Source organism: Daucus carota, chromosome 3 (genome assembly GCF_001625215.2).
Source record: "Daucus carota subsp. sativus chromosome 3, DH1 v3.0, whole genome shotgun sequence".
Lineage (NCBI taxonomy): Eukaryota > Viridiplantae > Streptophyta > Magnoliopsida > Apiales > Apiaceae > Daucus > Daucus carota.
The window spans coordinates 46,697,829-46,715,086 of NC_030383.2; the positions used below are offsets into that span (position 1 = coordinate 46,697,829).

General features: G+C 33.7%; 2 protein-coding genes and 1 long non-coding RNA gene across 3 annotated transcripts; all 3 read left to right on the plus strand.

Moving 5' to 3' along the window:
- The first annotated feature begins 998 nt into the window (after positions 1 to 998).
- LOC135151657 (uncharacterized) lies at positions 999 to 2,223 on the plus strand. The gene is made up of 2 exons (XR_010290494.1): positions 999 to 1,476; positions 1,884 to 2,223. It is a non-coding gene; the product is annotated as an uncharacterized LOC135151657 (long non-coding RNA).
- A 5,851-nt stretch (positions 2,224 to 8,074) lies between these two features.
- Positions 8,075 to 10,860, plus strand: LOC108215188 (UDP-glucose 6-dehydrogenase 5). The gene is made up of 2 exons (XM_017387573.2): positions 8,075 to 8,320; positions 9,166 to 10,860. Exon 2 carries the CDS (start codon positions 9,186 to 9,188, stop codon positions 10,626 to 10,628), a length of 1,443 nt encoding a protein of 480 aa, XP_017243062.1. The 5' UTR covers positions 8,075 to 8,320; positions 9,166 to 9,185; the 3' UTR covers positions 10,629 to 10,860.
- A 1,709-nt stretch (positions 10,861 to 12,569) lies between these two features.
- Positions 12,570 to 13,808, plus strand: LOC108213836 (zinc finger protein ZAT4). The gene has a single exon (XM_017385623.2). It carries the CDS (start codon positions 12,570 to 12,572, stop codon positions 13,806 to 13,808), a length of 1,239 nt encoding a protein of 412 aa, XP_017241112.1.
- Positions 13,809 to 17,258: the final 3,450 nt, after the last annotated feature.

Here is a 17,258-nt window from a genome sequence, read left to right on the forward strand (position 1 = left end):
GAGTGTTTTTAGTATATAAAACTGTTTAACAGTGTATGCGCATGTTATAGAATTCTAGTTTCAGAGGGAGAGTACCAAATAAAAAAACATAACTAAGACATGACCATACCAAAATTTTGTACGACTACAAATTATACCCATGTTGGCTTATTATAGTATAGTATAGATAGTAATTTTGGAGTTAATGATGGATATGGGGCAGAAATAGAGGTTGGATGTAGTGAATGAGAGAGAGCGTGTGGATGTAGAGAGAGAGAGGATGTTGAGAGAGACAGTGAGGAAGCTGATGAATTGGAAATGATGATTTTCTGTTGTGTTTTTGATTTTCCGATGGTGATTTTGTTTTGTATTTGGTGATTTTTCGGATTTCGGGGTGGTGTTGGTGGTTTGTAGATGGTGGTGGTGTGTTGATTTTAATTTTCTGGGGTTGATTTTTGGTCTTCTGGCGGTGATTTTTAGTTTTCCGGTGGTGATTTTTAGTTTGACGGCGGTAATTTTATGTTTGCCGGTGATGATTTTCTGGTGGTCGCCAGAGCTGGTGGTGGTGGTCAGTGGTGGTTGAAAGTGATAGGTAGTTGAATTAGAAGATGGTGAAATATTAAAATATTAAGTGAATGGTGAGAGATGAATATAATGTATTTAAATGAGTGGCTGAGATTAGATCTCATATCTTACCATAAGATTGGTTCTCCTGGAGCATGATTCTGTGTATATATATATAAAACTTATGAGATACTATACACTTATCATATGTTAATTAGTTTGTAAATCTGAATAACCTTACCAGTTAGTTTGTAAGTTCTCACATATAAATAGTTGTACTAACTCTTAACACAATGAACAAATTGTTCCACAAAAATATAGTCTATAATATTTAACAAAATACATAAAATTAGTAAAAGGAATTCCAATTTCCCGTGGTTATTCTTCTTCTTCCGAAAAAATTAAAGAGAGAGAAATATTTTCTCACAATTCAATTATGAATCGAGAAATATTTTTATCTACATTTTCCGCAAATATTAGTTGACTTATGTAAGTGTTTTTGTTGCAGTCACACATTTTCCTGCTGGACTTTGATGTTTGTTGTAGTTTTACACTTCCAGAGATGCTTGGTAACCCGTCTTTTTTAGAATCTGCTCATTTTTTTACTCGACTTCCCATTCCAGCTTCGCTAATAAATGGTTTATATATACTTATAATTTTGCTTTAAAGTTAGTAGGTGTATCAGTGTCGTATTGAAGATTCACTAGTTTTCTTTACCTAATTTTGCAGAGGCTCACAAAAGATACAGTGGGATTGGAACAATCCTAGTAATCAAGGTTACAAAGCGTCATTTAGATTGTTCTAGGCTTTTGGCAGAGTACTTTCCGCAGTTTATCTTGTTTGTGATTATTGAATATTAAACTGTTAATTAAACTGTTATTTTCCTTTTGTCGAAAGGAGCAGACTAATCTATTCTTCCTTGTGCATGCACTGGTAATACACAATTTAAGTAGCAACTCAATTGTAAAGTTCCCTTTGTGCAGAATATATGTTACTTGTTTCTTGCCTGAACAAATGGTATGCAAATAATCTGCTTTTTAGTTATTTGTCCGACAAAGTAGTTCCCTTTGTGGAATATCATAAGTTTTGATACCCAGCTACTCGCAAGTCGCTATTAATAATTTTGTGAAAGATGTTAGATGTAATGTATATCCAGGCTTCAAGTTTTAGTTGGATTTCAGAAAGTTTTGTAGTTGAGTTAATTATTTCCAGTATATCAATGTGTTGTCTGCTTGATGCTTGATATAAACTATTTCTTTTCCCTTGATGTTTGGATGATTTGCTGTAGTAGACATGTTAATTAACACTAATAGCTTGACTTTGCTTCTGAAAATTTTCAGGACAACAAATAAGAACCTTCTCCGAAGCTATAGTACAATATGCTCAATTGGGTTTGAGGACATTATGTGTGGCTTGGCGTGAATCACCAAAGTATATATAAAGAGTGGTCATTGACATTTAAAGAGCTAATAGCACACTGGTTGATAGAGAGGTATAATATATTCTTGTAATGTTAGAAAATATTGCGTACATGATATTTAGATTAGATGGATGTATAGTAGTTGATCGATATTGGATTTGATGGATGTGTAGTAGGTGAGATTGGAATTTGATGGATGTATATAGTACAATTGGTTTATATATGCATTAATAAGATTTAGTTGTTGATTTTGTTTGGTATTTTTGGCGTATAAAAATGATGTTAATTTAATGTTATTACATCAGTTAATGAGTAAAAAATGATGTTAATCAAATGTTATAACATCAGTTTCTTTAAAGTTGAAGTGATGTTAAAGGATATAGACATCAGTTATTAGCTGATGTAAGCAAAAAATTCAAACGATGTCTTTGTGGGCGATGTTAAAAGCATTAAACTTTAACATCGGTTATTAACCGATGTAAATGAGTACAATAGACATCATCCAAGCTTACAGAACTGATGTTAAAGAGTATAATATACATCATTTACGACGTACAGACCGATATTAAATCTAACAATAGACATCGGTTATTAACTGATGTTAAAGACATATACTTTTAACATCGCCCACAGTAACATCAGTTACAATTCTACGGGACATCAGTTTTTAACTGATGTGTATTAGCATATTTCTAGTAGTGATGCATTATGATGAGTGTTTTTAGTATATAAAACTGTTTAACAGTGTATGCGCATTTATAGAATTCTAGTTTCAGAGGGAGAGTACCAAATAAAAAAACATAACTAAGACATGACCATACCAAAATTTTGTACGACTACAAATTATACCCATGTTGGCTTATTATAGTATAGTATAGATAGTAATTTTGGAGTTAATGATGGATATGGGGCAGAAATAGAGGTTGGATGTAGTAAATGAGAGCGTGTGGATGTAGAGAGAGAGAGGATGTTGAGAGAGACAGTGAGGAAGCTGATGAATTGGAAATGATGATTTTCTGTTGTGTTTTTGATTTTCCGATGGTGATTTTGTTTTGTATTTGGTGATTTTTCGGATTTCGGGGTGGTGTTGGTGGTTTGTAGATGGTGGTGGTGTGGTGATTTTAATTTTCTGGGGTTGATTTTTGGTCTTCTGGCGGTGATTTTTAGTTTTCCGATGGTGATTTTTAGTTTGACGGTGGTAATTTTATGTTTGCCGGTGATGATTTTCTGGTGGTCGCCAGAGCTGGTGGTGGTGGTCAGTGGTGGTTGAAAGTGATAGGTAGTTGAATTAGAAGATGGTGAAATATTAAAATATTAAGTGAATGGTGAGAGATGAATATAATGTATTTAAATGAGTGGCTGAGATTAGATCTCATATCTTACCATAAGATTGGTTCTCACTGGAGCATGATTCTGTGTATATATATATAAAACTTATGAGATACTATACACTTATCATCATATGTTAATTAATTAGTTTGTAAATCTGAATAACCTTACCAGTTAGTTTGTAAGTTCTCACATATAAATAGTTGTACTAACTCTTAACACAATGAACAAATTGTTCCACAAAAATATAGTCTATAATATTTAACAAAATACATAAAATTAGTAAAAGGAATTCCAATTTCCCGTGGTTATTCTTCTTCTTCCGAAAAAATTAAAGAGAGAGAAATATTTTCTCACAATTCAATTATGAATCGAGAGATGGAAACATAGATAACCTTTTGCGACCTTGAAATGCCTTCGTACGGTTTGTATAATTTCTATACCGCACATTTTTGTATGTGATGTATCATTATTCATATCGTGCACTGGACAATCCTCGTCGTGTATATATACTCGAGTGCCTGGGAAAATATTGACCTTATATACTAAGAAATAATTCTAGTTAAATACAAAGGTGATCGTGAGTTGTACATAAAGAAAAGAAGCATTGCGTCCTACTCGTATACCTTCTTTTTGTGCTGCATTAATTATTGGTAAGGTGACTTCAAATTTAAGAATGGATTATTGCTCGTGAATTGGAAAGCCACTTGATTCAGATTCAAGTTATCAGTCACCAAACTAAAATACTGTACTCTCAGCTTCTTTTTCTTTTTCTTTTTCTTTTTCTTTTTTTCATTTTAAAATGACAATATATTATTTTTATTTTAAAGAAACTTCGGTTTTTAATGTGCAAGTACATCATATTCATATTATTCGGTTGCAAACATTATAAGAGAATTGGATATCTCTAATATTCGAAATTTATATGCAAAATTTTATAAATAATAATTTGTTCATCACACTTTACATTATTGGTGAGTAAATATATTTTTTTTGCTAAAAATGTGAGTATATATCAAACATAATCACAAAATTAAATTATATACTAAAATATCACTCGTAAGAATCTCAATTTTAGAGCTAATACTTCGAAAATCTTAAAGTTCCAATCACATAATGTAATACTATATACTTAGAAAACACTCATAAAAGGATCTAAACTTAAGATGATGTATTTTAATACTCCCTCCGTCCCACCCATTTCTTATCAAATGGGTTGGGCACGGAGGTTAAGAAATATGTATAAAGTAGTGGAAAAGAGGAAGAAAAGTGTGGAAAATGGTGGGACCCATTGATTTTTAATGTATAAAAAGAGGATAGTGGAGTAAAAGTAGTGTGAAAAAGAAAGAAAAGTAGAGAAGTGATGGGACCCATTAACTATTTTTGGTAAGTTTTTAAATGTAAAGAATTGAGTAGAACATCCAAAAAAGGAAAGTATAAAAAAATGGATGGGACGGAGAGAGTAATATCTTGTAGAAAGTAAAAGTTAAATCATAACTAGTATTTAAAATTATAACGTATAATAACTTACAACTTTTCACAAAAAATACGCAAGTTACAAGCCCCCCCACCCCAAATAGACAGTACAACATTAATTACAAGTTTAACCTATTTTTTTAAAAGAATATTTTGAAATATATAAGTTCTTTTGAAATTGACGTAATTTTTATCAAAGAATCTGAAACTATAGAAACACTTACAATTTAGTGATTTAGAGCATCTCCAACCCTGTGCATCTGTTAGTTATATTATCTACCTAGCATGCTGTATACCTAATAACTCCAAAAATGGGCCACTCGGCTCACCTGTTAGGTATTTTTTTACCTACTGCAAAACAAGTACGTTACATTTGCTAAATGAAGGGGCGTCATCTATATTACATCCACGTCAGCTTCCCCACAAACTTATACATAAATTCTTATATTTAATAATTATATTAAGTATATTACTAGTTTAGTTTTATATTTAAATTTTATTTTAAATTTAAATGTGTATTTTAATAAATTTAGTTATTAAGTTAATAAAGTAAATATAATTACAACTTTTTGAAGTTATAAGAAAAATATTATATATATATATATATATTTAGATACAATATATATTTCTCATTTTTAAAATTTACATCAATTTTGAGCTATATGAAAATGAATTTTTTTATATGAAATTAATTTTATATGTTAACTTATCCAAAAAATAAAAAAGTTTATTTCAAAATAAGAATAAAAGGTGAAAAACATATAAGTCGGTCATATAATATTATTTTAATTATCATAATTAAATATATATTTGTATAAAAAAATTAGCGTAACGTGTACACACTTGTTGGTACCTAATTTTTAAATTTATAAAATTAAAATTAAATTTTAATTAATTAAATAACATATATTCTTGTAGAAAAGCTTCACTTGATTAAATTCAGAAAATAATTTATTTATTAATTTTATTTACAATACATAACTACTATGTGAAATTTAGCTATTAAAATATGAAAATAGTCAAATAATAGATTTTTAAATGATAATATCATTTCAATTAATTAGAATAAATTCAGAAAATAATTTATTTATTATATTTATATAAAATATTTATTTAACTGTATTTATAAGAAAGTCATTCAAGAAACTTATTCACAATAAGTAATTATTATTTAAAAATATAATTATTAGAATGTGAAAATAACAAAAATAATAAAATTTTAGAATATAGCTAGCCATTATAGCTAACACCGTTCGAGCAAAAAGCTTACAGCTTCAGCAAATTTTTACCTAATCATTTATATTTATACTTTTAGCTAACAATTATAGCTATCTCCGTTGGAGATGCTCTTACAAAGATATATACAGGAGGTTCAACTTCAACACTTTTACCTCTAGTCCGAAATCTTTTTAAGACAATAGTCAAATTTATATAAGAGATGCTAAAGAATATTTATATCAACTTTTCTTTGTAAACTTTCAAAGCACAGGCTTTTTTTTTTGTGCTTTTTCCACAGGTAGGAACAAGCAGGACTTTGCGAATAAATGTATTTATCGATATTAAATAGTCGTCGAGCCCACGAGCCACGTTTGGGCTGCAGCGTCCAGGAAAAGCCATAGGGTCGTGCGTGACAATGGTGCACCGCCGTTGAAACCGTATTTAGCTGGTGGTCACATCCATTTGTACCATCACGGCATTTTTTCTACGTTATTTTGTGGTTTACAACTTACATGAGGTCACTGTGCAACTAACTTCTAGTTTTATTTTGTTTTGTCGGTACTACGTTTATACTTTCTCCGTAGGAACCCGCACCCGCTGTCCTTTTGAGTGTGCACTGGTTAAACTCACGAGTTCCCGTTGACAGGCTCGGGCCCAAGAGGCATAAGCACAAATATCGCTCTCTTCGGAGTCGAACCTGTGACCAGGAGGATACAAATCCCCTCTTTAACCAGCTGAACCAACCCTTGTCGGCTACTTTCTCCGTTTTGAAATATAGATAGTTTGATTTTTGACTTTTTTCACATATTTTTAAGTCTTTTAATCACATGCTTACATGAGTGTGTTGAATTGAGATTTTAAAGCATTTTTTTCATTTATGAAATCTGAGGGTATTCAATTAGGATTGTTTGAAATCCATTAAAATATTGAGGTATTTAATTGAGATTATAAATTATGCTACAAAATCTGGCGGTGTTCAATTAAGATTGTTTAAAATCCATTAAAATCTGATGGTTTTCAATTGGGATTGTTTGAAATCCATTAAAATCTGATGGCATTCAATTACTGATGGATTTTTTTGGATTTCATAAAATGATGGATTTTGTGGCATTTTTCAGTTTATTTTTATTTTTGAAATTTTGTTTGTCTAAATAATAATATATCAATCATATATTTTTATTCAAAAAAACAAAATTTCAAAAATAATAATTTTAAGCATGTGGTCTAAGAACTTAAAAATGTGTGCAAAAAGTCAAACGACTTATATTTCATATCAGAAGGAGAGTATAACTTGAGTAGGCGAAATAGATGCGGTGAAAATCCAAATAATATTTATCTTTTTCGAGATCATCAAGGATATACCTTCATATTATTTTTATTTGACGTTTTGATTTTGACACATATCTTTAGGTGGGTTGACCGCATAGTAAAAACTATTATTTTTGATTAAGTTTTTTGGAAATAAAAATTTGACTTATATTTTTTATTTAGAAAAAGAAATTTAAAAAATAATATTTTTAAATATCTAGTCAAAACACTTAAAAATATGTGCCGAAAGTCAAAATGTCAAATAAAAAAGGAGTGAAGTACTAAATTCAGTTTTACAATTATTATGAAATGAGATAACATGATAATTTGAAACGATTTAATTGTAGACATTATGTATATAAAGAAATTCATTGCGCATGTCAAACAAGACTAAATTATAAAATTTCAGGGAAGCCCAAACTCTTCAATTTTTTAATATTAATAAATTTCACCAAAATATAATATCAAAAAAGTTCAAGCTTGATCATTTATATTATAACAGTACTGATAAAAATTGAAATTAGAATTCACCACAACTCTGCAGCAATAATCAATTAACCTATTCATGTTAATAAACACAATTTAATATAAATATTCTATTCTGAATTAATTTTAATTTTTGATGTCTATTCAATTTAATCATATTTTTATTTTTATACTAATTATATCACAATAATTATGACGGTTTAATTTGTTCGATTTATTTTCGAAAGAAAAATATTAACAAGGAAGGAAAAAGGATGGCATAGAAAAACGGAGAAACGTGCGTTAGACAAGGGGGAGAGCGTTGAGGCATTCACATCAGTGTGAAAAAAGTAGATCTACATACCAAACAAAGCAGGGCAGCAAGCAAGTATAAAATGCGTGTCTCCCCTCCCCCGCATTCTCAGTATTCTCATTCATCACTCTTTTTACTCGCTCTCCTCTTGATTTACACCCACATAATCGCCCCCTCAGATCTCCCTCGCCAAATCATATATTTCATCCCCCATTTCGTTTCTTCACTCTCCATCCCTTTCTCACCAGGTATTTTTTTGTTTTCCCATTTCATTTTAGTCCTCAATTCTATTGCATCATCTCTGTATCGATCACACACACAACAAGCATGACTGTGTGTAATTGATCGAGATTGATTGTTTACATGCATCTTTATTTGTTAGATCCACTGCCATTGCTTGATTATGTATTGTGTCTGTATGATCTCATGTTGAATTACGTGTTTTTTTTGTGTGATTTTTATGGATCTGTTGGAATTATTTATCTTTGTTGTGAAACTAGCTGCATTTGTTAATTGATCAGCCAGCTGAATTCAGATGCATCGCTGCTATTGTTTTTGCTTCACCGTACTATGAAATTTTACGTTTTTTTGATGCCCTTTAATCTATTTGCTACAGATCTGAATTGGGTTGCTTTGATTACTGCATTTTGGTACATCTTTTTCGTTTTCTTTAGATGTTTGTTTTTTGTTCCTGAATTTGGGGTTTTGACGTTACGATGCAAATGCCTTTGTTTTCGTATTGACTTATGTGTTTGGAACTATGGTTTTCGATGTTTATTCATAGAATTTCGTAAAAAGTTAATAAATTTAAGGCTGGTGATGTGATCAGAAGGAATTCACATACTGTGTTATGCTTCTGAAAATGGCATGTGGCTATAAATGTAAAATTAGTAGGTAAGGACAATCCATGTTCTGTAAATTTATGATTGATTAAATCGTGCAAAATATTATGTTGTCGGTGGTTTCTCCCCCCCTTTTTTCGTTCCTCTTTTTTGATTTAGCATATGTGGTAACACGATCCGATGGATATATAATTGTGAGCGCATGTTTATTGCACTGGAAAATTCTGATAGTTTGGTTTTCGTTTAATCAGACTACAGATAAGGAGGAAATATGGTGAAGATTTGTTGCATCGGTGCTGGGTATGTCGGAGGCCCCACCATGGCGGTGATAGCACTCAAGTGTCCTAAGATTGAGGTGGCTGTTGTTGATATTTCTGAGCCTCGCATATCAGCTTGGAACAGTGATCAACTGCCCATCTATGAGCCAGGTCTTGATGATGTCGTGAAGCAGTGCAGGGGCAAGAATCTGTTCTTCAGCAATGATGTGGAGAAACATGTGTGTGAGGCTGATATAGTGTTTGTCTCTGTCAACACCCCGACCAAAACTCGGGGTCTTGGAGCAGGCAAAGCAGCTGATCTGACATACTGGGAGAGTGCTGCTCGCATGATTGCTGATGTGTCCAAATCGGACAAGATCGTGGTTGAGAAATCAACAGTCCCTGTCAAAACAGCTGAAGCCATTGAGAAAATCTTGACCCATAACAGCAAGGGGATCAATTACCAAATTCTTTCAAACCCGGAATTTCTTGCTGAGGGGACTGCAATTGATGATCTTTTCAAACCTGACCGTGTTCTCATTGGAGGCCGGGAAACCCCAGGAGGCCAGAAGGCAATTGAGGCACTGAAGAATGTTTATGCCCAATGGGTTCCAGAAGAACGCATTCTTACCACCAATTTATGGTCTGCGGAGCTTTCAAAGCTTGCTGCCAATGCTTTCTTGGCACAGAGAATCTCTTCTGTTAATGCCATGTCTGCTCTTTGTGAGGCTACTGGTGCCAATGTTTCTGAGGTATCATATGCTGTTGGTAAGGATACAAGAATAGGCCCCAAGTTCCTGAATGCTAGTGTTGGTTTTGGTGGTTCTTGCTTTCAGAAGGACATTCTGAACTTGGTTTATATCTGTGAGTGCAATGGCCTTCCAGAGGTAGCAGAATACTGGAAGCAAGTCATTAAGATTAATGATTATCAGAAGAGTCGTTTTGTGAACCGTGTTGTTGCCTCCATGTTTAACACGGTGTCAGGCAAGAAAGTTTCCATCTTGGGATTTGCTTTCAAGAAAGATACAGGTGATACAAGAGAAACTCCAGCCATTGATGTTTGCAAGGGTTTGTTGTCTGATAAGGCCCAAATCAGCATCTATGACCCGCAAGTGACTGAAGAACAGATGCAGAGGGACCTTTCAATGAACAAATTTGACTGGGACCATCCTCGTCACCTACAGCCAATGAGCCCAACTGCCGGGAAACAAGTGAGTGTGGTCTGGGATGCCTATGCAGCAACAAAAGATGCCCATGCTGTTTGTATTCTCACTGAGTGGGATGAGTTCAAGAAGCTCGACTACAAGAAGATATATGATAACATGCAAAAACCCGCTTTTCTCTTTGATGGTAGAAATGTTGTTGACGTTGAGAAGTGTAGAGAGATTGGTTTCATTGTGTACTCCATCGGTAAGCCACTTGATGCCTGGCTCAAGGACATGCCTGCTGTTGCATAAATAAACTACCTGCAAATGAGTGCCCTGTCATTGCTTCATTTGCGGTACTTGTTCGGAACCAAAATGGATAATCATGAAGCAGTGAAGCTCTGATTATTTGCTGTGTTTTTTTGCTGGTGGATTTACCATATTTAGTTCAGCTTATAATTACTCTCTTGATCGGTAGAAGCATATTCTATTTTGCATTTGTATCGATACTATTACTTTATGTTATTTTTGCTTGTTACGGATCTGCTCCGTTCTCTTTTAAACAGTTAAATCTTTCATCCTATAGAATTTTTTTACTGGTTCTGTGCCATAGTTGCTGAGTTTGTGTTTCCCCTTTTGCCATTCTGTTTCTCCTTTCAGGCTTTTGATTTTCAATATTCAAACCCGAGTTTGAGAGATGAACTATCAGTTTAGGATTATGGAAAATCGGGTATTAATCAGAGTGAAAATTGGTATTTAAATATTAAAACATTATTTAATATTTAGTTATTATTATATTAGTTATTTATTAATAGATATATATTTATTATATCACAATTCTGCGATTATTCATATTTAAAGTAATATAGTATATTAATTTTAATAAATTTGTGGGAAATTATCATTGGTACCATTCCGATATTGGCTTTATGAATGGTATTATTTTGAGTTTTGATATGAACCGTTACCAAAACTACCTTTCCGTCCATCAAAACGTTAAGTCAATGTTAATTGCCCGTATTTATTTCATATTTTTTTAAAAGAAATATAATTACAATTGGAATCATGTTTTTTCTTTGTGTTCTTAAGTTCTCGAAGATTAAACAACTTTTTAATCATATTGTCGGTGTCCGTTTTAGAGTTAGAGTAACCAGATCGAAATTTGAGTCGAACTCTATATATTTCGATCGTCAATTTCACGATAGGGTACCATTCATAAAATCAATATTACAATGATACCATTAATAAATTTTATATATTCTTCGGTTAAGAACAACTTACAAAAACTAATCATATTTTAAAAATCGGTCGATCATTTTTTTAGGAAATTAATCGGGCGACTAAATTGGGGATTTTCGTAACACTCCATTCACCACCACATAAGAAGACCATATTCTAATCATTTAGGTTTCTTAAAAAAATAGTAACCCCAATAAACTATAAATTTCCTCAAAAATTAGCAAGTTCTTAGTATTTTCAAATTTTAATAAATATATTAAATTCTAATTGAATATCCTCGTATTGCCTCTGATTTTGCTGCAGTACTGTAAGAAGAAAACATAATTTTTTTAAAATATGTTCATTTAAACCGAATACCCGTAAGTTTCATGCCAGTAAACCACACAGTTACATTTAGAAAAATTAATAAATCAAGAATTATCATCAATCTACTTCCAAAAAAAAAAAGGAGCATATTTGAAATAATGGCCAATAGAATAAATCCACGTGTCCCTTATATGCTTCCATGCAAGGGCTACCCCAATAAAATACAGCTTTCTCATTACTCATTACTCATTTACACAAGAGCAAGAGAAATTGAGGCCCTGATTTCTCTTTAAGCAACACACCAGTATACAAGATTAGTAGCGCTCTACTCTAGGTGCCTAATTACACACACAGTATATGCACACAGACAGAAGATGAGACTGTTTCTACTTAGGCGTATGATCACGCCTCAAGAATTGCTTAAAATTTTGTTCTTGCATATCAATTACACCTAAAACCCATTCTTTCATAATTGTGATGTGGGGTTTTCTTGATTCTTTGCTAAAGTAGCATTCTTGATGGCTTCTCACCTTTTCAAACTCTGTAAGCTCTGTTCATTGTTAAAGCTCTGAGTTTCTGAATTGGGTCTGTTTGATTCATTAAATTTTTCTGTTTCTCTAAGATCAGTGATTCTGGGGAATTGTGTTTCTGCTTTTTGTGGCCTGGGTTTTGACTTCTTGAATCATAAAGGTCTTGCTTCTTGATTAAATGTTGCAAGAAGGTCAAGAACATAGGTTTTTCTGCAGGTTTTGTAACAAGGGTTTTGTTAGTGGTAATTGTTTGGGGGGTCACATGAGGGGTCATTTAGATTTGATTTCTGCAGAAAAATGTGGAGAGAATTATGGTGGTGGTTCGGGTTCTGAAGAAGAGGAGTTGAGTGCTGAAATTAAAGATTCACTGTCTTCGGAAATGGATGTTGAAGCTACTTATGGATTGAGAGAGAATCCCAGGAAATCTTGGAGGTGTTGGGATTCGGATACGATTCATGTGTGTAAGAAGTGTGGCGGGGAGTTCTCATCATCGAAATCTTTGGCGGTTCATATGAGAAGTCATTCGACTGGAAGAAGGAAAGAAGAAACTGCAACTTGCAAGGAATGTGGGAAGATTTTTGGTTCACTGAAAGCTTTGTTTGGACACATGAGATGTCATCCCAAGCAATCAAGGGTTTCCAATCAATTGCCCTTGGAGTTGGTTTCTACAATTCGGAAGAAGAAACGATCAAGAACTTGCTATAGTAAGACAATACCAATTCTTTCAGAGGCTTGTTCTGATATGAATGCATCTTCATCTATTGCTGGTACTGAGATTGATGAAGTTGAGGAAGCGGCTACCACTTTGATGATAATGTCTAGGGATTATGAAGGTTGGAAGGTTGTCGAAATTAATGGTTTGGACTTGGATAGGTTGAATCAAAGCAAAACGAGTAAGTTGGTTGATCAAGTTTTTGAGTTGATGGGCAAAACTTGTGATGGTTACATTCCGTCTGCTTCTGATGATGTCGTTTTGAAGGATTCTGAAAGAATTGGCGAATTCAAATGCAAGACTTGTGACAAGGTCTTTCATTCTGTCCAAGCACTTAATGGCCACCAGCACATGCATAGAACCAATGATGGTTGCACTGAGCTGAAGGTGGAGAGATGCAGGGAGCTTACTCAGACAAACTTTTTGTTGGCTCCTGTAGTTGATTCGCAACTGGAGTGTGCCAAAAATTCGCTTGAGAAGGGAACTGGAGTGGAGGTAAGAAGTTGTGATATGAAAAAGAGCAACTGCTATCAGTGCTTAACCTGCTCTAAGGTTTTCAAATCAGGCCAAGCATTAGGTGGACACAAGAGGGCTCATTACTCTGGCCCAAATGTGAGCAAAGTCGAAGAAACAGTTTTGATGGACTCAGCATTTCCAGATCGCGTTGAGATTCCTGAAATTCTTGAGCAAATTGCCTGCCAGTGAAGCCAATCTGAAGCCATGGTGACTGGAAACAGCTACGAGTTTGAGCCACAGGCAATCTTCAACTGATGTAATTGTTTCTACAATTCTACTCATTGTTTTCACACAGTTTTAGCAAGTGTAGAGCTAGGACGGTTCATTACAAATTTACAATGTAATGTGTTGGATAGTTTCTTCAAAGCATGAAACTAGATGTATGAATATGAGGATAATGGTGACTGTTTTCATTTGTGAATCTGCAGAGAGCAATGAATAAATTTACCAAGTTGTTCTGTTAATGTGACTGAATATATAAAGTTATTGCCACTTCTACCAGTGTCTAGTGTAGTGATAAAGAGGCATACTTATCTTCTGCTCCTACTCCTGATGTTTGATGTAAACAGAGTGTGGAATGAGTATGCAAGTGCCAGGTTCAGTTAGGGTGGCTACTGGAGGGTGTTGGTCTTCGGTGCCACAATTTTCAAGAAAATGACCTCAAATATGAGTGTCGGAGAAGATATTCCTGATCTACTATTTTACAATTCAAAACGCCAGATCATGTAGAGTTTATCCTCATTTCCTTCTTAACGCTATACGATCTGACAGTCTGAAATCCTGAATGCTTTTCATGTAGCATTTTACTTCTAAAACATCAAATTGTGTCACATTTTATTGTATTTTTCAGACCTAAACGCAATATGACATAGCGTTCTCTTCCAAAAATCAAAACACTGAATTATCTCACATTAATAAATGGTATATTGGACTCTTTCTCCAACTCTGTTATTTTGGACATTGCTCGCAGATTTTGTGACATAGAGATCTTTAAGTAGCTACTTTGAATGGGCTTTTAAGTTTTTCTTTATCTTGACTTTTAATATCTAGATAAGTTTCTTTTGAAATACGAATACACAAATTTGATCTTTAGACACAAAAAATAATAAATTTTATTCAACTCGTAAACTCTTATAATTCTTTTGTTCAACTAATATTTTATCTAACTCGTAAATTCTGTTAGGAATCAATAATTTTTGATGATAACATAAACATTTTTGTAACATGTCTTACTTAGAATCTTTATCAAATTTCAGTTGTAATTGTTACATTTCTTGTCTTTGGGAATTATCAACGGATGGGTAGAATAGGATGGCTAATTGTAAATATCCAATGCCATGTAATTTTATCTAAGTGAAGGATATTCAACTGATGAGATGTAACTGTTCAACTGATAAAGACTGGATGATGTTTCAACTGATGAAAATCAAGCATTCAACTGAAGACAAAGTACTCAACGGATAATGCTGAGGAATTCAACTGATGAGACTGGAACAGCATTCAACTGATGGAGTTTGTAATTCATTCAACTGATGAGCCAGGCATTCAACTGATAAAGTCAATAGCAGTTGAAAGCAACCAGAACCTTCAACTGATGAAGCAAAGAGCAGTTGAAAGTGACTAGAGCTTAAGTCTGACAAATCACATGGATCGAATTACACTAAAATAGACATGGAAGCCTAATTAGGAAAATAAAGAAGAAGCAGAAACATACTTATCTCATGCAGTGCAATCTGGATCAAATCAAGATGATGGTCAAAGATGAAGACATCTCAGAAAGCATGCATAAGACAAAGTTGTGCAGCATTGTTTTTAGATTAGAGTGCATTTTGTAATCTAGCTAAAAGCATTGTAAAACTTGGAGTATATAACCAAGTTAGTAGCATCAGTTGAACTTGTTCAAATTACTTGAGAGAAAAATTCTGAGAGTTAGAACTTGTTTTGAGTGATGAACCAGCAGCTGTGCGAATTGTAAAACAATCCACAGATTCTTCTATATAAAATCTCACGGGTGGATCATTCAATCCACCCGTATTTTTAATACTTGGTGTTTTCCTGTTTATTGTGTTCTTAGTGTATTATTCTTGAATCTTTTAAATTTGTAAAAGATTGTATTCAACCCCCCCCCTTCTACAATCTTTCTCATAGTTGGTGTAAAATAACAATTGGTATCAGAGCCAGGTTCCCAACAAACAGGGAAAAAGATCAACACTGCTAGAGAAAGATGGGAAAGAAGGATGCTGGAGTGAAGATTCCTGTTCTTGACAAAGACAACTATTTTCACTGGAAAGTGAGAATGCATCTGCATCTGTTGTCCATTGATGAAAGCTATGTGAACTGCATTGAAAAAGGACCTCATGTCCCCATGAAGGTCTGCACAAGTATGGGAGCTGATGGTGAAGACATGGTAGGTAAGATGATTCCAAAACCTATCCATGAATATTCTCAAGAAGATACTGAAGAAGTGCACAAGGACAAGAAAACCATGAACCTTCTGTTCAATGGTTTGGATCAAGAAATGATTGATAGTGTTATTAGCTGCACAAGTGCCAAAGAAGTTTGGGACACCATCAGGACCATCTGTGAAGGAAATGAGCAAGTGAGAGAGAACAAAATGCAGCTTCTGATTCAACAATATGAGTCATTCCATTTCAAGGCTGGTGAAAGTTTGAGTGATACATTTAACAGATTTCAAAAACTGTTAAATGGTCTAAAGCTCTTTGGAAGAGTATATCAAGTTAAAGACTCAAACTTGAAATTCTTGAGAGCTCTTCCTAAAGAATGGAAGCCCATGACAGTCTCTCTCAGAAATACACAAGAGTTTAAAGACTATACTCTAGAGAGACTGTATGGAACCTTAAAAACTTATGAGCTTGAAATGGAGCAAGATGAAGAAATTGAGAAAAGCCAAAGGAAAGGACATTCATCTGTGGCTCTAGTTGCATCTCTGGAGGATACTGTCAAGGACAAGGGAAAATCTCAAGTTGAAGAAACTGAGAAGTTGGTCAAAGAGGAGAACTCAGAGTCAAGCAAAGGAAGAAGAAAGGAGAAAGAAGTAGCTGATTCTGGTGAAGAAAGTGATGGAATTGATGAACATCTAGCCTTCCTGTCAAGAAGATTCTCCAAACTGAAATTCAAAAAGAATTTTAATTCTGCAAAATCTTTTAAAGGCAATCCCAAGTCTGATAGAAGCATGGTAGACAGATCAAAATTCAAGTGCTTCAATTGTGGGAATGCAGGTCACTTTGCAAATGAGTGCAGAAAGCCTAAAGTTGAGAAGAAGTCAAGTGAAAACATTGACTACAAAAAGAAATATTATGAACTTCTCAAACAAAAGGAAAGAGCATTCATCACAAAGGATGATTGGGCAGCTGGAGATGATTCTGATGAAGAGGAGGAGTTTGTCAATCTAGCTCTAATGGCCAACTCCACAGATCAAGAAGAAAACACTGGAAGCAGTAGTCAGGTATTCACTACAAACCTAGTTGAGTTAACTAAAGATGAATGCAATGCTACCATTAATGAAATGTCTACAGAATTGTATCATTTGCATGTTTCTTTAAAATCCCTCACTAAGGAAAATAGTAGAATTAAGGAAGCTAATACCTTTCTTAGTGATAGAAACAGTGTTTTGGAAGC